Source organism: Carassius auratus, chromosome 12, assembly GCF_003368295.1.
Source record: "Carassius auratus strain Wakin chromosome 12, ASM336829v1, whole genome shotgun sequence".
Lineage (NCBI taxonomy): Eukaryota > Metazoa > Chordata > Actinopteri > Cypriniformes > Cyprinidae > Carassius > Carassius auratus.
The window spans coordinates 9,793,103-9,814,646 of record NC_039254.1 but is presented as its reverse complement, the minus strand read 5'-3'; the positions used below and the strand labels follow the sequence as shown (position 1 = coordinate 9,814,646).

General features: G+C 36.5%; 3 protein-coding genes across 3 annotated transcripts; all 3 read right to left on the bottom strand.

Moving 5' to 3' along the window:
- Positions 1–1,283: 1,283 nt before the first annotated feature.
- On the bottom strand, positions 1,284–3,210 carry LOC113111774 (parvalbumin alpha-like). Its single transcript, XM_026276847.1, has 5 exons — positions 3,080–3,210; positions 2,478–2,545; positions 1,902–2,034; positions 1,681–1,790; positions 1,284–1,555 (listed from the first exon to the last, which is right to left on the bottom strand). Exons 2-5 carry the CDS (start codon positions 2,536–2,538, stop codon positions 1,530–1,532), a joined length of 330 nt encoding a protein of 109 aa, XP_026132632.1. The 5' UTR covers positions 2,539–2,545; positions 3,080–3,210; the 3' UTR covers positions 1,284–1,529.
- Positions 3,211–7,169: 3,959 nt separating this feature from the next.
- Positions 7,170–8,806, bottom strand: LOC113111772 (parvalbumin-2). Its single transcript, XM_026276845.1, has 5 exons — positions 8,790–8,806; positions 8,288–8,360; positions 8,070–8,202; positions 7,844–7,953; positions 7,170–7,395 (listed from the first exon to the last, which is right to left on the bottom strand). Exons 2-5 carry the CDS (start codon positions 8,346–8,348, stop codon positions 7,370–7,372), a joined length of 330 nt encoding a protein of 109 aa, XP_026132630.1. The 5' UTR covers positions 8,349–8,360; positions 8,790–8,806; the 3' UTR covers positions 7,170–7,369.
- Positions 8,807–9,872: 1,066 nt separating this feature from the next.
- LOC113111773 (parvalbumin, thymic-like) lies at positions 9,873–11,264 on the bottom strand. The gene is made up of 4 exons (XM_026276846.1): positions 11,025–11,264; positions 10,733–10,865; positions 10,138–10,247; positions 9,873–10,052 (listed from the first exon to the last, which is right to left on the bottom strand). Exons 1-4 carry the CDS (start codon positions 11,083–11,085, stop codon positions 10,024–10,026), a joined length of 333 nt encoding a protein of 110 aa, XP_026132631.1. The 5' UTR covers positions 11,086–11,264; the 3' UTR covers positions 9,873–10,023.
- Positions 11,265–21,544: the final 10,280 nt, after the last annotated feature.

The following is a 21,544-nucleotide window of genomic DNA, read 5'->3' as shown; positions in this document are numbered from 1 at the left end:
TTGATGAAGAAATGGCACTGCCGGGTGCCTTTGGCCTGTCGTGGAAAGGGGAAGACAAGACATTGGAGCCACCTAGCCAACAAACCAATACACTCTAATGTCACTGAACTGACTGGTAGTGTTACTGTGTAGTGATCTATCCATTTACATTCTCTTTCAAACACATTTGTTAGTACAGTACACCCAACATGTCTGTTGTTTGTCGAGTCTGGAATTGACATAAATGACAAATGAAAAATAAAACAAATAAATTTTTTTTAAAAAATCCTAAATAAACAGCACACTTTTCAGATAAGAGTACGTTGTCATTTACTCAGTAAAGTATGCAAAAAAAAAAAAAAAAATTCGAATAAATTGTGGCACCAAACACCACCTAGTGGCGACCACATTGTACTTCAAGATACCGAATGAGAGCTCAGTTTGGCTCACGTGCTTTCTGCAAGCATTAATGTATCATAATATGTTACAATGTAAAATAAAACCATTATTATAACTGGTAATCTTAGTTTTGTGTTTGCTTTATTTGGACCTTGAGTTTTATAAATAATTTCTCTTGTCCATTAGTTATGAGACTATAGCAACCTACTATAGGTAAAAATTGATAGCCTGAATGCACTGCGTAAGTCGCTTTGGATAAAAGTGTATGCTAAATGCATAAATTTAATTTAATTCAATTTTAATTTACTTTGTTTAATTCGTTTTTGCACTTGGTGTTCTTTTACTTTATTGGTTTGTTTGAGTATATAGCTCTGCTTTTTCTTCATTTCATTGTTAGGTCTCATTTTGGTCGTTTAGTCCCTGAGTTCTTTTGTTAAATAAACATATTATGGTACTTAGATCATCCACCTCATTTCTATTGCAATCAATTGTGCCTCTGATAACAACAAAAAAAAAAAACTACAATTTTTTAAATAATAAAACAAATGTAAAGTGAAGAGTAACTTTAGATGTCAGTGTAGTTTTCACTGAAAATTAAAATGACTTGTTATTTTTCACTTCCAAAAACTGAAATGTCCCATTATATCTATATCTCACTGATTATGTTCCATTTTTATAGTCTTTCATTGTCAGAGACATTTTCATGATGACTATTACCATAATTTATTTTATGCGATTATAACTTTCTATAGTGTATTATTTACTAATGCCATCTTTTAATCTTTCTGATCCAACAAAGCCATTACTAATGTACCCCTCTTAGAGTAAAATAATAATAATAATAATAATAATAATGGAAAGCTATATTGCTAGTGTATTGTTTACACAGTAAGCGGACAGAGACTCAAAAATGAAAAATAGTATTTATTTTCTCATTGTCCTTTCCCAAAAACAGCATCAGAGATTTTACAGAACCCAACATGCATATCTACAACGTGAAAGACCGTGTGACGTTGACAGTCATTGTGGACCAGGTGCATCATGGGAGTGGACAGTTCGAATTGTGTATAAAAATCAGCCACCCCGATAAATAAGTGGAGATCTCAGGCTACAATACTGATTGTCAGCAAAGGTTGTTGGTCAGGTGCCATTTATGCTTTGACCAAGGCAGCAAACTCTGTAAAGTGAAGGAGAAAGAATTCATCAGAAGACAGTGTGGAGCAGCTGGTTATTATATACATAACGTTTATATCATTTCAGTTCAGTACAGTTGGTATATTGAACAAGGAGCAAATTCCTCACCGTCAACTCCAATCTTGCCGTCACCATCAGAGTCTCCAGCTTTCAGGAAGGTCTTTGTCTCTGCATCAGTGAGTGCCCTGGCGCCAGCAGAGAAGTTCTGCAGGAACAGTCTGAAGAGAACAACAGGCAATTACCCTTAAGAGTTTTGTTCAATGTAGTTTATTTAAAAGTCTTAAAAATAGTTTGTTGAATATGAAAATGTGTTTTAAGATCAGACTTACTTAAGCTCATCCTCCTCAATGAAGCCGCTCTTGTCCTGGTCAATGACAGCAAAGGCCTTCTTGATGTCATCAGGAGTCTTGGCAGACAGACCAACCTTGGCGAAGAAGCTCTTGTAGTCAAAGGAGTCAGCAGCTGGAAGGTAATTTCATCAAGATTTTAGGATTGTAGTGGAGATAAATGACTACAAGAAGAACAACATGAAAAACATTGTTACTTATCCACAGTTTAAAGCTCCATACTCATACAAATTATGTTTACACTGAGGTTGACACCCTATGATGAAAATGCTGTCATTATTTACTCACCCTCATGTTGATCTAAATCCACGTTACTTTCTTTTCTCCGTGGAGCACAGAAGGAGATGTTAGGCGGAAGGACAGTCTCAGTCACCATTCACTTTCATTGCATCTTCCATACATGAAAGTGAATAGTGACTGAGGCTGTCGGTCCCTATAGCATTCTGCCTTTTGTGTTCCACGGAAAGAAGAAAGTCATGCGGGTTTGGAACGACATGAAATTGATGTTCTCACTTTAGCTTGTAGGTCAATGGGACGGTCCAGAAACATGCACGTTACCTTGGCAAGCCTGCAGGGCTGCAGTGATGTCAGCTTCATTCAGAATACCAGCGAATGCCATGATTAGCCTAAAAATTACAGAGATTTTATTTTACTTGCATTTATATATATATATATATATATATATATATATATATATAGATAGATAGATAGATAGATAGATAGATAGATAGATAGATAGATAGATAGATAGATAGATAGATATATTCATTTGAATGTAGTATATACAATTATACATTTTAATTTAATAAATAAAAAAAAACACTCATTATTCTCCATCCACATAACAAGATCATCAGAAATTATGTGCTCCCATATTTTTGGTAAAAGGCACATATTAATTGCATATGTTTTTAACAACACAGTGTGTTATGATAAATCCCACCCAGTCCTGGCGGAAACCACTTAATAAAGAGCGATATCCCAACACGTCCAAATTCCAAGACACAAATTATTCCCACGCCATGTGGCCGACACTTAACAGATCAAAACATCCTCTCCGGACTCCACCCGAAGTCATACGGTCGTTGCTGTTTGTCGTTTTTCTTTCTTCCTTGCAAGATATTGTGAGCTCTTGTAGTTTCATCTGTGAAGACACTCACCTCTGGTTGTTCTTAGGGTTTGGGTTTGGATTCGCAGGGATGAAACTGGCTACTGCAGTGAGCACCAACTCCGTGGCTTCCACCTTATATACCACTACTCAACCGAAATATAAGGCATAATGTAATGGACACCGCTTGACGGGCAGTGGGTTGGAAAAAAAACTTGTCCAGTAGTCAGGCTGTTCTATTTTTATGCACTTAAATGAAGATGCTTAAAAGGTACGTATGTATAAGTCCTTAATATCGGGTTGGCTAATAATAGCCTATAAGATGTCGATATGGATGAAAGCGCTAGTATTTGTTTCTGAAGATGAGCAGGAAGAGTTAAGGTCATGCTTGAGAGAAACTTGAGTTCGCTCTGCAGTTGTGTGACTGAGGCAAATCACCTCACGCTTTGGAGCTTCAAGGGAAAGCGCGAGAATCACAAATTAACCAATACTATTTTTCAGTCGTTACTTGTTTTCTTCGGAAATATAAGGTAAATGCAAACTCACAGGGCATCGTAGCGAATGTGTTCATTTGACATGAAGATGGCTAGTCAAGATTTCAGCTGCTGGTCCTTGTTTCTTTAGCGTCCACCGAATGGATTTGCCGTTCTTTTGTCCACTGCTAGCGTCACTTTGATTTTAAATAAATTTATAAAATTGACAGCTGTTGTGTGTAGTTATTAGACCAATGATAACATGTTTATAACTAATTTGTACCGTGTTTACAGAGAAACTTTTTTATTGTTTAAGGACTTGACTTTCATTTATCAAAACAGTCTTCATTTCTCTGCATCTCTTTTCTAGCCCGCTCCCTGTTCACATTATCTAATAGATCTTGCATATGATATCTAAACCTGGTGTAGTTATTACACATGTTGGCTTTTTGATGCACTTCTTTTCTTCCGCTTCTCTAAGTCACTTTTGGAGCTTCTGCTAAATGCACAAATGTAATTTTAGGCTGAATGTAAAATAAAAATATATTATGAATCTAAATTAAATCTTATATAGATTTACCATCATATAGCTTACATTCTCCCATAATAATGACAGGTGTATTGGGGACAGTGATTCTTGGTTATAAATTCTTGTAACAATATTTTAGACAATTTTGAAAAGTATTTTGTATAGCATGATTTTGGAAAACTTTTGAAACATTTTTCAGAATTCATTAAATTATGAAAATGTAAATAAACAGACAAAGCTGTTTCAAAATAGCTAATCCTTTACAATTAAATGGATTAAAATTTCCAAAGTAGAAAGCCATTAAGACTATATCTACTATAGTTTTAAAACCACAATTGTTTTAATATTATGCTTTTAGACAGTGCTTGTGCACATTTATATATTAGATCAGAGAATAAACTTTCTTTGGCTATGAGACATTTTATTAGGGGCCAGCACAGATGGTGCGATGACACCTATTGTATCAGTTGGCATTCTTTTTCTTTTTCTTCTTCTTCCGCTTTTGAGCCTATGGCAACCCATAGAACCGCTTGTGAGAAAGTTGTGAAATTGGGTACACTGATACAGTCTCAACATTTATCATAGCAAATTTGGAGTCTCTAACTCAAACTCTCTAACGCCACCCCTTGTGATCCATATGGCACAGAGGGAAAATATTTATTTTCTTCTGAATCCTTGAATCATGCCGAGTCAGATAAAGTCCAAAATGTAAAAATCGTAAGGTTTAGTTCTTTTGCTTTTTTCAAAACTTCAAAAAAACTACTTTTTCGAACTCATCCTAGACCAGGGGTGTCCAAACACGGTCCCGGATGCCCGGTTTCCTGAAGAGTTTAGCTCCAACCCCATTTAAACACATCTGAACCAGCTAATCAAGCTCTAAGGCATGCTGGAAACTTAAAGACAGGTGTGTTGAGGCAAGCTGGAGCTAAACTTTGCAGGACACCGGCCCTCCAGGAAAGAGTTTGGGCACTCACAGTTTGTCTGATTTTTACCAAAATTGTCTCAGATTGTCTTCAGACCATGCTGGCAAAAAGTAGTCAAGAGTCAAGAGGCATTTATTTGTCATTTGCATAGTTAACACTGGGGAAACTGGGCATTGAAATGCTTGTGACGAGGCTCAGACACACAGTGACAATAACAAGACATAAGACATAGACGTACATGGAGAGCACTGAGATTGAGTGACTACAGTGCCCTTAGACAGAAAGACATAGACAGAGCAGTATATACAATGGAATTCAAGTTGATTAGTCCAACCATTCTCAAATAATGTACAAATTAATTATATGTAAAGCACACAAAAATGGATGTGAGGCTATATCTCTGCAACAGTTTGGTTTGAGACCAAACTTGGTATCTGTTATAACAAGCATGACCTACAGTGTTTCATCACAGTGCCACCTAGTGGTCAGGAGATAAGAAAAATGTATAGGTTTGGCCAAAAATCACAAAACTGGTCTCCTTAGATTTGGTGGAGCGAAAGTCGAACCATGTTTTCCATGTCAGCCATTTTTGGCGTCGGCCATTTTTTAAATGCTATAATTTACAAACGCATTAACATATTGTTATGAACCTTGGTATGCATCTTAACACCATGCCCTGATGGTACTCAAAAAGTTTGGGGGCATTTCTAAAAATGATTATAACTTTTGTTTTCATTAGTCTATTGTAATGAGACTGATGTTGATATATTCCTTGGATCATTCCGAGAACATCTATACCGATTATGCCATAATTGGCTGAATTTTTAGTCTGCCATTTTTATTTAATTTGAAAACATACTTTTTCAAACTCCTAGACCGCTCACCAAATTTGACTCGGATCATCTTTAGACCATGCTGGCAAAAATATATGTTTTTTATTTCAATATACGAAATGGTTCTCGTTTAGCGCATCAACAAATTTTTGGAAAGATGGCGAACTGTGACTTATTAACACTAAACTTTTTATGAGACTTTGTCACCTTAAATTAACCAGGTCAAATCAATTTGGTAACAGCGCCACCTATTGGTCAAGAATGATAAACCATTCATCAACCACTAATTATGAAATTTCCAAAACTGCTAATAGCTTTTGATTGCATTAGCTTATTGTAATTAAAGACAACAGATATACCATAGCTGGCCAAACTTCCTTTCCTTCCTTTTTCAAACTCCTCCTAGACGCTTGGTCTAATTTTCATCAAATTTGACTCAGATCATCTTCACACCATGCTGGCAAAAAGTTATGTATTTAGTATTGATAAACTAAGTGCTGCAACAAATTTGAGGCTTGATACCAAACTGCATTTGAGGCCGTATATATGTCAAAGCTTTGACATATTGACACCAAACTCTTTGTGTGCCATTGTCCTCTCACAAAGAACGCACCACATCGATTTGATAACATTGTCACCTTTTGGTCAAAAGTGATGATTTATTAAGGCATATTACTAGTTATTGTATTTATGATTTTTCAGCCATTTCAACTACAATCATTCTAAAACAGCTTTAATTACTCATTATTGCAGTTGGTTGGATGCTTCATGCCATGCTTAGCTTTTAATTTTGCCCCTGCTGTGCATGTCCCCGTAATTGCTGCCTGCAGCTATATTTTAATACTATTTTCTGTAGTAGCAATTACATAGAACTGTGTTGTTAGTAGTACACTCAAGCATTCAGAGAGTCAGCTTCTCCTGCTTTACTTCAGTCGAGTTGTGTGTGATATGCCTTTGGGTTCAGGGTATAAAGTGACATGCTCACTCAGTCACTGAGAGCTGTAAGTGATGCCTGTAGCCTGCTTAAGGCTGTTTAGTTCACTTCCTGTTGATTGTGAGGGCCTAAATTTGAGCATGTGTACAAATCCTCATGGTGAGTCCCTGTGTTAGACAGGGGTCATTATGATTGTATTTAAAAACTGCTCACATCTCACAGAAATCTGCATGTACTGCTCGTGCTTATATACACTGTGGAACCTTAACACTGTCCATGTGTAGATATTCCTACATGTTCAAAGATACAGTTTTAAGACTTGAATTGTATAAGGATGAATTTCATTAAGAAATGTCAAAGTTAAGATTCTTGTACTCTCATATGTCAAAATAAAAGGAAGATGCACAATGTTGTTTTAAATCAAATGTATTTTTATTTCCTTAAAGTGCAAAAGAGATTGTAGGCTTGCACACAAAAGGTTTTTTACAGAACAATACAATGCAATGAAACAACATTAATAATAAATAGCTTTTCAAGACATTGAACGTGCGTTCTTTGAAAGGAGGAGTTTGCAGGGCATTCATAAATAAATATAAAAAAGATGATAGGTAAGCATAGCTCTGGTTCCAAAGAGAAGGGTCCATAAATGCTTAGGCCTTTACAAGCAAAGCAAACTCTGCGGAAAGACATTGATAAAGAAAAGCAATTAAAGTCTTGCACTTTTCATTTTAGCAGTTCATTCAGTTCAAGCAGCTCAAAGTTTATGTGGACCTTGTATTTCTATTTAATCATTTATAGGCTAGTATACAAATGGCATTCTTACAAAACTTAAACAATTATTGATGTTTTTCATTAAGAATTACTGCACTTTTATTATTTGCTGATCTGCTTTAAATATAAAAAATAAACTTAGCTACAAAATCAAAAGCTATAAAAGATGAGAAATCAATTCATGTTAGGACTTATTAAGCAAACATTAAAAATGTTCTGTAACTAATAGTTTTTAAGTTTGATTGCATCAGAATTATGCACCAGAATTCATAATTAAACCATGTTTTATCTTGATATGCTTTGTATCCTCAGTGCTATAAAGTTCAAAATATTATGAATATGAGATTAAGTACCATCAACTCCGATTTTGCCGTCACCATCGCTGTCACCAGCTGAGAGGAAGGCCTTGGTCTCAGCATCAGTCAGTGCCCTGGCGCCAGCGGAGAAGTTCTGCAGGAACAGTCTGGGAACATTGAGGAGAATGGAAAAGAGCATTAAGAAAACTGCCTATATATTATAATATTATATAATAAAGGCATAACAATGAGTTCAATAATTCTAAGTCTGTTGCTTTCATACTTCAGCTCATCCTCCTCAATGAAGCCACTCTTGTCCTGGTCAATGACAAAGAAGGCCTTCTTGATGTCTTCGGGAGTCTTTGCACTCAGGCCAACCTTGGCGAAAAAGGTCTTGTAGTTGAAGGAGTCAGCAGCTAGAATCACATAAAATAGAACCGAAATTAAAAATCAACTAATTAATCAATAGTCTATTGGTGAGTTATAAGAGATGTGTCTTACCAGCGCAATCCTTAAGGGCTGCAGCCACATCCTCGTCCTTGAGAATTCCAGCAAATGCCATTTTGATTTATACCTGGAACAAGATGATTAAGATGCATAAAGGTTTCTGACATTCAATTTAGACTGAATTATGGTAACATCACATTAACTGCTACATTTAGTGTAATTTCAAATAATTCTCAAACAATTCTCCCACTTAAGTAAAACGTCCTAGTGTTAAAATATGATTTCTGTGAGCTCATGTGAGATTGCCAAATTAAAAACACCAAAAAAGTCATGGACAATCATTGCAAGCTCATCCAAAAACATAAGGAGGTAAGTAGAAAGTATGGTCCTTGGTTTGGTTAATTGAAGAGATGTACTTTCGCATTTTCAGTCCTGCTGCAAGTCCATTCACATCCTTATTTTATTCCTCCATTTCTCGTTAATTATATTCCATGGTGATTAGAGAAATTCATCGACCCCTGGTGTATGATCCTCAAGGTGTCTTGGTTAAACTCACCTTTGCGCTGCGTTGGCAACTGTTCCACAGATGTGTGACGACTACTCAAGCACCCATGGGCCTAGCTTTTATACTTTTGTCTCTGGGGTTGTAACGGACACCAAATGCTGAGCTTGGGTAAAGTTTCAAACAAAAATGTGTCCACTAGTCATATAGCTCTATTTTTATCCTTTCGAAAAGGGGATGCTCTGAGTCCTTATGGGAAACATATGTGGGACATCCTAGTGCACACACTGCTTGTTTTTGCATGAAAATGTGTGCAATGCATTTATATGTAAAGTCATTCTTTGTACCATAATTCTTATATTTTGCCCATTCAGCTTTGTACTATGAAAATTTGAAATCATTTTTGAGGTCAAACAAGAATCCTTTTCGAGTGAGTTACATGAGATCCTGCTGGATAAACTGAAATTTCTGTTTTGCAGTCTATTCATTATTTTATTTATGAAGTTTAGTACAGTAAATGCAGTAGGATTTTATGACTTATCTCATTAGGATTCTTTATTATCCATTGCAAATTATTATTTAACTTATTAATCAAAGATATATTCCAATAGGGAAATGTATAAGAATATATGTTTTCAGTTTTTGTTTTTTCCTTGGGGTGGAAGGGGAGGGGGATGCCGACCCATTTACAGTTGCTGTACCATATTTATTCTATACATGAAGTAAGACGATGCTTAGCAGATTCTGGGACAGCTGGATATTTGAGCTGGAGCAAACGTTTCAGAGTTTCAGATTACTGGCAAATATGATAAAACACTTTTTATCTCTAAAGGAGGCTATTTCACTCAATATCTTAATTAATAGTCCTATATATATATATATATATCATTGTGATGACCAATGTACAAAATGTCAAGAAGTATGCAAAACAATTTACTTTGTACTTCAGTGATTACAAATATTGTAGTATACTGTACCATACACATCATTGTAGTTTTAATGTGTTAGCTTATTTACCCAACAGATTTAGTTTGAATTATAAAACTCATAAAAAATCTAAAAAATATAAAATTGCAATTGCATACACAATGTAGATGCAAATGAAATATTGTTGAAATAATTTTATTTTGTTTTCCTTTCTCTTATAGAATTTCTAAGTTCATACAATAACATTACAGTAAAACATAGAAGACAGGGCACAATCCTGGACAATTCAGCTTTGAAAACGACTGAGTGACAAGACCCGAGGCAAAGCTCATCATTTTTCTTTGCCATGTTTGAGCTGGTCTCAGGAAGCATTTACCAGGGCTGAAAATTCTGTAGGAAATGAGGAGATGTAGATTAATCTCTTACATTTATACATCACTCATTTATAAAATATCAGAGTATTTTAGAGACCAACCTTCCCAGCTGATCTTCCCATCCCCATCCATGTCTCCAGCCACAAGGAAATCCTTGGTTTCAGCTGCTGTGAAAACACGAGCACCTTTAGAGAAGCTCTGCAGAAACAACCTAGAAACTGAGTCACAATATAATAAGTGAACATGTAGAGATGATTTGATTTTTCCTTATTTTATTCTATGGCAATTCTGTATAGCAGTGTGATTATCAGATAACTAACACTGGCACTACTATTATGTCTCTTGTATTACAGAACGGACTCAACCCCAACTGCTAACATTTTGTGTATCAACTGCATTGAAAATGATTTCTGGAAAACTAGTAACATTATTGTAATATTTTCCGTCTTGTTACTGTCTTATATTGCACATTGTAATGCATTTTCTTTTTCTTAGTGAAAGGCATTAAGATAAGAGAACAGTCAACTCAAATTAATATTTCTTGACCATGTAAAAAATGCATTGATTGTGTAATTAGCTGAATGACTACACAATCCCTAACATATCACACAGGATTGTGCAACTCAGTTTTTCAGTTACTCTAGTTGCCTCATAAACATACATGGCGGAAAAAAGTATTTAGGCAAATTACTCAACTGAAGCTCGTCCCGTTCAATGAACCCACTCTTGTCCTGGTCCAACATTTTAAAGACCTTCTCTATCTCAGGAGGAGACTTCTTTGACAAGCCTAGAGATGCAAAAAATGTCTTTGGGCTGAAAGAGTCCTTTGCTGCAAGAATCAAAATTAAAAAGAAAAATTCACAGTGGATATTCTGACAAAATAAAAAAGGATAAAAAAAATTCTGACTAAAAAACAAACATCATTCATAGTAATATACACAGAGGTGAATCTGAAGTATTGTTCATTGGTGTATCATTCACACTTTACCTGTGCATAGACTGATGGCGGTTGAAATATCAGAGGCAGGCAAAACTTCTGTGATAGCCATTTTTCAGTGGATCTGACGAAATCCGAGGTATCTTCGCTGACGTTCACAGCAAAACCATCGCTACATGATGTCAAAGACCACCAGTGTTTGAATGTCAGCTGCAGCGGTGTCCTTTACACCACCTGACCTGTCCAGGACACAGAACTACATCCCATTGTCATTGTTACTCGAGTAAAGCACCTCACAATTTACTGGATTAAACAAGCAAACACAAATCTTATGATTTATAACATGAATGTGATGTGTTGCTAAATATCAGCAGGTTATATCTGGTTCAGCCATTATGTTTCATTCACTTAAAGTAAAGATCTTTGTAAACATCCTGTTATTGCTTCACTGTCATCATTGGACGTGCGCCTACACAATATGATTTAAAAGCAGTATAGCCGTGAAATAGAGTCTGTGGAGAATTTTGCCCAGAAAAGTATGTCTATTTTCCTCACAGATCAAAGGCAGAAGGCCTGATCCCAGTATTGAAGCACAGTGAGATGAAGTCCACCTGTTTTTGTGTTTACGTGACCCTAACCGATAGCTTTGTCTTTGCGCACGTGCTGGTTTACAGCATGCGGACTGTGTGCGGCTGTGACGTCAGCTTCACTTCCTCCGCAGGCTCTTTTCCTGAGGATGGACGTCTGCCTGCCTGTGTTGCTGCCAACCAGGGGCCAAAGCAATGACAAAAACATCCTTCCAGCCCACTACCTGCCCCCGTGGCCTTGTCCCGCACCATACTACCTCTTGTTTGCAGGAAGGCCATGTTTCCTGAGTGACAGGGATTTTAGGGGGTCGGGGCTAGACTTTTCATATTCTCAATAACACTGTTTGCTTCATCTTCGTTTATATGTTGCATCAGGTGCACTGAAGAGCGTCTGGAGCCTTATGATATTAGACATATGGACAGAGAAGAGATTTGACCTGGTGAGTTAATGTGATTTAGAATATGTGCTTTTTGGACCAAACCAGTGTGTTTAAACCATAATGGTGCTTGTTTATTGCTGGTGAGTGTTTATTTCCTCTTTTATTAATTGTATGAATGGCAGCTCTTTTTAATAGCTGAACATATTGAGCTCAAAGAAAATGTGCAAAATCTTACCTTTTTTTAAAGTACAAGTCTTTTTCTTTTTTGAATGAGTGTATAGTTGATGCTTTTTGGGAAATACTTCCGGAAAAAAGTTTATTTAAAACATAATTTTCTTTAAAAAAAAAAATTTTCTAATGCATTTTGTCACACATGATGTATTTGTCATATCAAAAAAGGACCATTTAAAAATATTGAAGATCCTTCTATTAACGGGTGACTTTCAAAATGAAAATGACTTATCGTACTCAAAATTATTTATATGCACAGCAGTTGAAATATTGTTTAAAACATCCTCTCTTTTGTTTCATAAGTCCTACTGGTTTGGAAATGGTAAAGTGGTAAATGGTAAATTGGTAAGTGATGACTGAATTGTTATTTTATAATTTTGAAATTCCATTTTATGCATCAATTACCAATGCAATAATTTTATTGCCATGGTTATTATCATTAATATTTGTAAAATTTGTCAGAGGGTAGTTAAAAGAAATGATTAATTAGCTGATAAGTGAGCAATGTGTTGCAATTACTGTATTTAAATCATTACATGCCTGGAACACGCCCTGTTTTATTTTCAGACGCTTTTTTGCACGCCAAGGTTCTCAGTAACAGTCTGAGATTTCTCACTAAGCCTCTCTTGATAGATTTACAACTTGTTTGATGTATCATCAATTGCTCTTGATCCGTCGACTCCATTGTCATCAGGGCATTAGACAAAAACAAAGAGTGACTCAGCGAATGGGAGTTTCTTTCAAAAGCTGTCCCTAATTAAAGCTGATTGTGTCTTTCAAAAGCGAGGACACAGATTGCGCTGTTCCCCATCTCTTGGGTTCAGTTGCATCTCTATCTATTTCCAGCTGACCAGCTGTGATGGAAGCATGCCGATGGGACTCTCAGATTTAGCCAAGACGGCCTCCTCAGTTTCAGTTCCCGCCCCTCCTCTTCCCTAGCATCAATCACTCAACACCAAGTGTGTGTGTGTGTGTGTAGGTTGGAATGTTTGTGTGTGCATGTATGGACACCCTGAGGTGACCTCGGTCCAGATCACATCATTAGCCGTAAATCTGAAGGCACCCACAAAACAAACACATTCAGAGCACATTTGGGCATTCTTCCTCACCGTCTGATTTATATGCAGATGAAATGAGGTCTTATGCAACACCTGTCTCTCCTGTCCCACGATTCCCCCTGCACGCGAGTGGTGTGGCCACAGACTCCTCCACTTCCATGTCTGTGAAATACACCAAGGCGCTAATTGAGTAGCCTATCTTGCCAGGCTGCGAATTCCCCTTGTGCTGATAGTTGCTATAGCCCTTGGGGGCCTGTAAGTGTGGCAAGAGGCCAGCGAGACTCCTGGCACTGCACAATGAGATCACCAAGACTTGGATCAGTTGTGTAACAGCACTCATGTATCATGCCACAGAGTTGGACACTTCACAGTGAGGATCTCATGAACTCTTCATCCAACAGTGCCTGGGAGCAGTTGGTTTCAGGCCGCTGAAAATTAGAAAAGCCCCCCCAGCTCCTGGTCTTTCCCTTGGAAGACTTGGAAGCTGTTTGGGAATTACTTAAAGGGACAGTTTACTCAAGTATTAGAATTCTGTCATCATTTATTCACCCTCAAGTTGTCACACACAAGGAACACAGACAAAAAAAAATTGATTTTGACTTTTATTCTTTGGACATTAAAGGGGTCATTTGACATTGTTAAAAAGAACAATATTTTGTGTATTTGTTGTTATGCAATGTGTTTATGCAGTTTAATGTTGAAAAAACATTATTTTCCATATAATGTACATTATTGTTAGCTATCCAGTGTGTTGTGACTGGCTGAATGCCTCAAGCATGTGAAGGAATGTTTTATGCCCCTTAACATACTGTGATGCTGTCTCTCGGTGAAATGAGACAAAACCAATAAAACCCATTACGAACAAGGCATTTATTGCCTCCAGTGGGGACATAATTACTGATTATAATGAATTAAACTGTGTTTTTATGCATTGCGTTTTGCGCTGCTTAAAATGCGCTGCATACATCTGAATATTTGGGTTTAAATGTTCTAGAACAGTATTGTGAATACAAATTAACCACTGATTTCTATTTGTGCCCACTTTTGAAAGGCCGTAGCGGCAACAGCAAGAATAAAAATTACACCTTCTTTCTTTGCGTGAACATTTGGGCGGCATTATGCAAAATAATGATGTTCTTCCCACATCATGACATAGACATATGGGGGCGTGTTTGAATGAGCCATTTTAGGAGGGCGTGGGCGTGGACTCCCAATTTTTATAAAGAATATCTCTTTGGATTTGAGTCTGTAGTCTTTGCAACCTTACAGATCTTCTCTATGTACCAAGAGCTTATACCACTCCAAAGAGAAAGGAAAAATTTTAATCGCATCATATGACTACTTTATGCATTATTTGCTTGATCACTCTTTCAAAGTGGTCCCAAGTAACTTTTTGACTGAAATGCATTCATGACACAGGAGCAGAGCATGCCAGTTGCATTACGACTCAGTGACTGTCCTTCTGCTTGTACAGTACCTTTGGGGTTTCCCTGAGCAGCCACAGGCCTGGCTCTAGTTTTATTAGTATGACAGTGTCTCTTGGATGGACTTCACACTTAGCAGAATGGCAGCATACAGCCATGACATTGGATACAAATCTGGCATCACATTTTTATCGTATTTCGTCCTGTAAATGTTTTTTCCTTTCTCTATTTTAGGATCACATACATGTTCTCAGCCTGGTACAGATCTATCTGGCAGATTTAGTTCTCCGGTAAGTGAGACGTCTGCCAGACTTAAAACAGATTACATTTTTCTTTGCATAAACTCTATCCTGTAAAGTCAGAGAAGAGAGGAAAATAGAAAAGTCCTAGTAAGTAAAACATACTAGTATTAGAGATTATAGGACAAAGGTTGCAGATGTGTGATCTAACACTTTAAGCTCAATATCAAAGTTAAGACATATATTGGATTCATTTAGATCTTTTTTATTAATGTTTTTAACAATAAAATATTGTTGTAAAATGCAATCCTACATCATACTAAATGTAACTAATGATCTGATTAGTACTATATCATGTAGTAATGTGCGTTAATAAGCTTAATGAAAGTTATTAATTGAACTCACAACAAGATAAAGTTGTAATCCAGATGATTTGAATGATTTCTGGGTGGCTTCCAAAACAATTAACGTTCTATATCTTTAGCAGATGTTTTCTGTAATCTAATTTCTTGGGCATATACAATTTCTTTTGCATAAAAGCAGCTCAGCATATGTACATATTTTAGAAGTATTTCCAAATAAACTAAATTTGTGGAATATCAAATAAAAAAAAAAGAAATTCTCTGTATGTTCTTTCACCCACAGGAGCTGTAAACCTGATCCATGACTGCAGAGCAAAGGCAGGCAGACTGCTGTTACGGACAGAGCTTTTTTTATTTTTAAATTATAGTGACACAGCATATAGAGAAATCTACTGAACATCCCTGCCCATATATAGTCACTGTACAGAATGTACAGAATGTAGTTTTGGGCATCTCTGAAATAATAGTTTTGTCCATTTAATTCTCAAACTCACACCAGTTCCCTGTGCAATCTCCCTGGTAGCTAAAGCGTAATAATCTAAAATAATTTGTTTTCTCAATACACTGTCAAGTTTTAATGGAAATCTTTGAGCCACACGTGAAGACACTTCACCTCAGGATCCACTAGGGGGACTCTTGCTGCAAAATGTCTACAGCTTTGAATAGTATGGTGTTTAGATTTTATTTAAATGGGAAACAACCAACATCCCCTTCTTTTTGTAAAGGATTTTGGAAAATATAGTGAGTTTTGTAGATTTTATTTTATTTTATTTTTCACATGTATTATAACAAAAGTTTTTAACGTACATTGCAGATTATACAATTGTTAGGTCTTTTGGGCTCTGACAGCATTATGTCAGATAACATGTTCATCCTTATGCATCCTCAGTCATGTCACAGCAAGAGAACTGTAAATAGTTAGAGTGGAGCGAGCCTTAACTGGCTTCCCTGTTGCATCTCTGGCTAACAGCCGACTTCCTAGCATTCTAATTTAGACTGTACAGTAGTTCACACCAAGTACCAAATCATCTCATCCCTAGACCAGGGTCATAGCTGTTAACTAATACTAAAATAATTACTTATTAGCAGGTCCCTGAGCTGATTTATAAACACATAAATGAATGACGCAATGTACGGCACCAATTTAATTTAAGTAGAAGGTGGTCAAATATCTTAGCTTACAAATCCATCTTGAATTACTCACACTATTCAGGCCGTCTGTACACCAGAGCTGCTGTACAAGGCACTTCCCAACTTTTCCAAAAAAGGTTACGACAGCCAAGGCTGATGTTTCATTTTTGTCCCCTACCCAGAATGCAGCAGGGCACCAGACGAATGGAGTTGCTGTTGTAGTGGGGCATGTAACTCTCCGAGCCACTGGCTCTGATTTGCATGCTCAGAATAAGCCCAAAGGCATCCAATTACACAGCTCTCATGGATTGTTAGGTGTCACTTATCATCTGTTTGAGGGATATGATGATTCTGCCCTTCGTGTGTAAAAGGATAGCGTGCGGTTCTGGGCCCCTTTTTTGTGAAGTGTTACCACTCAATTGGTGGGAAGATCAACACAAACCCACTTAAAATAGTTAACCTCCTCCCTTTTTGGTAGCATGCTAGGCTTCGGGACCCCTACAAGGTCTGTTGCCGTAGTTCGGGGTGAGCACATTCCCCTCAGTGGTTTATGAAATATTAAGGCTAAAAAAGAGAAGCGCTTTTTATTGAGAGTGAAACAATCTGAGAACTTTGCTCTCGTGATTTCTTGTGTCTGATTATTTCATTTATATCACAAAGAGCTGTATTGGTATTTCTAATGTTTTATATCATAGTCTCTGTAGAAACATATCTAAAAATGAACAGCACCTGGGCAAGACGTAAGGATTTGGTTTAGCAATAATACTGTAAATTCCTCTGCTCCAGTTTCTCTGTCTCAGTGCTTTTAGCTGCTCGTTTTAATGGTAGCTGTTAGGTCTTCGGTTTCAGAAGCTTGGAGCAAAACAATTCCTGAAGAAGAAACCCGAAGCTCCCTGTACTTTCTTGTCAGACGTCTGATTGAACTACCAGCTGCATGTTTGCTCCTCCCCACGCTCAGGCCTGGTGGGAATGTGTGTATGCGTGCATCTGTTGCCAGCTGGGAACAATATCCTGATGCTGAATGAGTGTGTTTTGAAAACTCCAGCATCAGTGATTTTGTTGCCAGAGGAGCACCTTGGACATCCTGTGCTTGTGTCCTCATGGAGCTTCCCTCATCCTGATCTGCACACAGTTGGAAAGCAGAGCAAAACATGCCTCAGAACTGGTGGTATTAGGCTAAATTTATGTTTTATATACCTGTATAATCTAAATGGTCCACTTTTGGTATACAATAAATAAGTGTCTATTTTGTTCTGCAAAGACAGAAATGACTTACACTATTTATTTAACTGATATAACTGCAGAATATATACATATATTTATATATATTAAAATATGAAAAATAGCAGTTGTGCAATAAAAATACATTTTGAGACTCCATATTCTTCGTAATGTGTTCTGTTCACGATTTGGCCACTGTGTGTCCCGAGTTTAATTTGAGGTTGTGTTTCTGGATAATGTCCAGCAGAGGGCACACGCACTTCGCCTTGTTTCATCCCCAACATGCGTGACAAGAGCAGAGTATGACAGACTCTTTCTTAAGGTAAGCTTTTGTAGAATATGTTGTGAGCAAATACTGATTTTATTTAGTGACTGCTAACTTAAAGACCAAAAAAAAAAAAAAAAAAAAAAAAAAGCCAAACCCTACAACAAAAACTTACGATACTACAGTGAGTTCATAGAATTATTAGTCAAGTCGATATTATATATATTTTTTTATTACATTTTACCGGTTTCAAGCCACATTAGTCTTAACAATTAGGTAAGGTTAAGTAATCGTTAATGGGGGAAAAGTGTGGAGGTGCAAAGTCAAAAGTTATGAAATGCCTGTGAGAAAGATGCGAATGAGAGGCTGAGAATAAAATCTACATATTTATGGTTTAATTGATTAGCAAGTTTTTTTTTTGTAGGCCATCCTGGAAGTAAGTATTACTTTGGTTCCTTCGACAAGAAATAACTAACTAAATAAATAAATAAAATCCACTGGCTTTTGGATTATTGCAGAAGCGCTGCAGTCCCATTTAGCCATTTTTTAGCAACTAGCTTTTTTAAGACCTTTAAAAAAGTGAAAGCTTAAATCACAAGGGGCTATTACTGATCTACTTTATGTCATAAATTTATTGAGTGTTAACCAAATACTTTATTTCAGACATTCACGGTTTTGGCCTACAAAAAGATATCTATTGCTCACTGCTTGGAACACCATATCCCACAATGCAATGTGTTCAACTTGACATTCCATTTCCTGTTTAACAAAGGAATGTAAATATTTACAGCCATATATATATATATATATATATATATATATATATATATATATATATATATATATATATTTTTTTTTTTTTAAAGCATAATAACTATTATTTACAATTTGCTACTCACTTGCAATGTGATGAGGTCATTGTTGAAACAATGTTTCGATTATTGTCGCAAAACAACTATTGTTTTCTCATACTTTTTATTATTTTTAGGCAGTACACAGTGTGTAGCTACTGCACATTATACAGCATTCTGAACATATCCGGCCCCTCCGTGTTTTCTATTTAACAGCTACTTGGAAAATAAGTCCTTCATTTCAATCAGTTACACACAAAACTTGCACTGAAATGATTTATGCTTTTTTATACATTCTTAATCACATACAATATGAAACCAATTTCATCTAGCTAGTGAAACCGGCAAGTGGTATACCGGTATATATGGTCTTAATTAAATGTCATAAATTGCTGAGCTAGTTAATGTAGGGTCCTTATTTGTAAAGTAGTTGTTTCAACAAAGTTTGTAAGTAAATGAGTAGTTGGTGTGTGTGTTTGTATTTATTTACAGGGTGTGAAGAAGGCTGGGTGGAGGCTTTAAGAAGATATGGACACACACACACACCTGTTGAACTCAGAGCTAGAAGTTAAAAAGCAGGGATTAGTCCTCTCTCTCAACTAAGAGATTTCCTCTATGCATACAGATGGTGAGTGTACGAGTGTGTGTGTGTTTCTTGACTGACTTCGTCACAGTACCTATTGAGTCAGCTCTCTGAGTCATCCGTTTCAAGGTTGCCTAGTGACAGCGGCGGGGAAATGTTTCCTATTGCGCATTCGCTGATGCTTGGTACCAATATTTATTCAAGCACTGCAGTAAGAGGGCCAGAGAAAATAATTGATGCATTTCACATGATTGCATGGATGTTCGGCCAACCGCAAAAAATGTTTACCTGCAGATTCTGAACTTCCCTTGTTTTTCACGCTTACCAAATCAACTTCCTAATAAAACTGATGCAGAAATGTACTTCTTTTGACTCATATTTAACTGGAAATCATTTAGCATTTTTATTAATAGTATTAATATGGCCTTTTTTATGGATTATTTTGGTCAGAACCAACAGTTTAAAGATAAAATGTTGTAATGATGGATTGTAACTCATCACAAAGACTGGAGTCGTGTAGATTACTTGTGGATTACTGTGATGCTTTTATCAGCTGTTTAGACTCTCATTCTGACGGCACCCATTCACTGAAGAATATTGATTGGTGAGCTATTGATGTAATACTAAATTTATTAATGTGTTCAGACAGAGAAACAAACTCATCTACATCTTGGATAGCCTGAGGGTGAGACCAAATTTTCGAGCAAAAAATAATTTTGAGGTGAACTATTCCTTTAGGTTTCAAAATATTTGCTGAAAGCATTGTTCCCTCCACGTTGGGTTGTTTCACTCATGTGCACTGAGGCATTATTTCGTAGCCTCACAGCTAAAATAATTAATTTACCCTCATTGGTCTTTTCTGGCGGACATGATGCTCCTCCTACATGCTGGCACACTCCTCTCATGAAAGATGTCATTATCAGTGAAAATTAATCATGTTGTTACTATAACCTCATACATCTCAGATATGCATTTGAATGCTGGCGTTTAAGTCAAAGACAAAGTTTAAACCAGCACACATACACAAGAAAGCCAACAGAACTTATGAAAATTATTTCAAGCCTGTTTGGTTCCAATAGTGTGTTAAATGATATCTCATGAAGTGGTTTTACAGGTTTCCTGTGAAAACAAGTGTCACAACAGAAGATCTGGTGTTGCTAGACAAATATTTATCGCTACCAAGTAATGCACAGAGGGTAGTGTGTGTGCTGCAAGACAGTATTTCCTGTTTTGACACCTTTCATGCTAACAAGAAAACAACCAACTCTAAAAAGCAGGTGGAGACACCTACTGCACATATTCATGGCTCCTGAAGCTCCGAGGCATCCCCTTACAGCTGCAGGATTAGTTAGTGTTGACCTGCTTTTCCCTCAAAAGCAGAGAAATGCCTGTTACTTTTAAATGATAGTTTTTTAATTTTCAGTTCAATGGAAAGCCATTACTTTTTAATTATTAATAATTATCAGTGGTTATGCTAAATGGTTTATATTAAAAGCAATTTATTTTTGCATGTGTATGATCTTCAACAGAAATATGAGATGGGCATGCATTTAATAAAAAAAATAAATGCAAATAATTAAAATGCAAATAGTTGTGTGTATAATTAAGATGCATTTCCTTAGCATCTGTTTAAGCCATACTGATATAACAGGTTGTACTTTTACCCCTCTCGTCTGACAGCCTTTTGGGTCATGGAAAAACTGACTTGTCCTCCTCTTTCCCTTTTTATGATGCTGCGTGAGTCAGGCTTTAATGCACTAGTCCCTGGCTGCTGTTTTGTCCAGTCAGATCACAGATGATGACATAAATGGCAGTATGACATCAAAATGAATGATGCATGAAAAATAACATCTATTTGCTCACATCACAAATCAGATTAACAAATCAAAATTGTGTATAAGCACTAAAACTAGATAGTCTGTTTGTTTTTGTTTTTTTTAAATCATAATGTAATTTTGAGGGAGCAAAACAGAAAGTATTATTAACATAATGTTATTAGATGAGGCATGCCAGACCATTTTGGAATAGCTCACACCAAAATTCTGTCATCATTTGCTTACCCTCCATGTCGTTCCAAAATCATATGAGACAGGAGATGCAGGATGAATGTTCACGCTGCTCTTTTGACTATGGTGACCAAGTCTTTCTGTCTTTTTTTTCGTCACATAATTATACCATCACTTCCAAAGACTTTTGATATTTACCACACAAGCCCACAACTTTTTGCCATTTTTGTAGC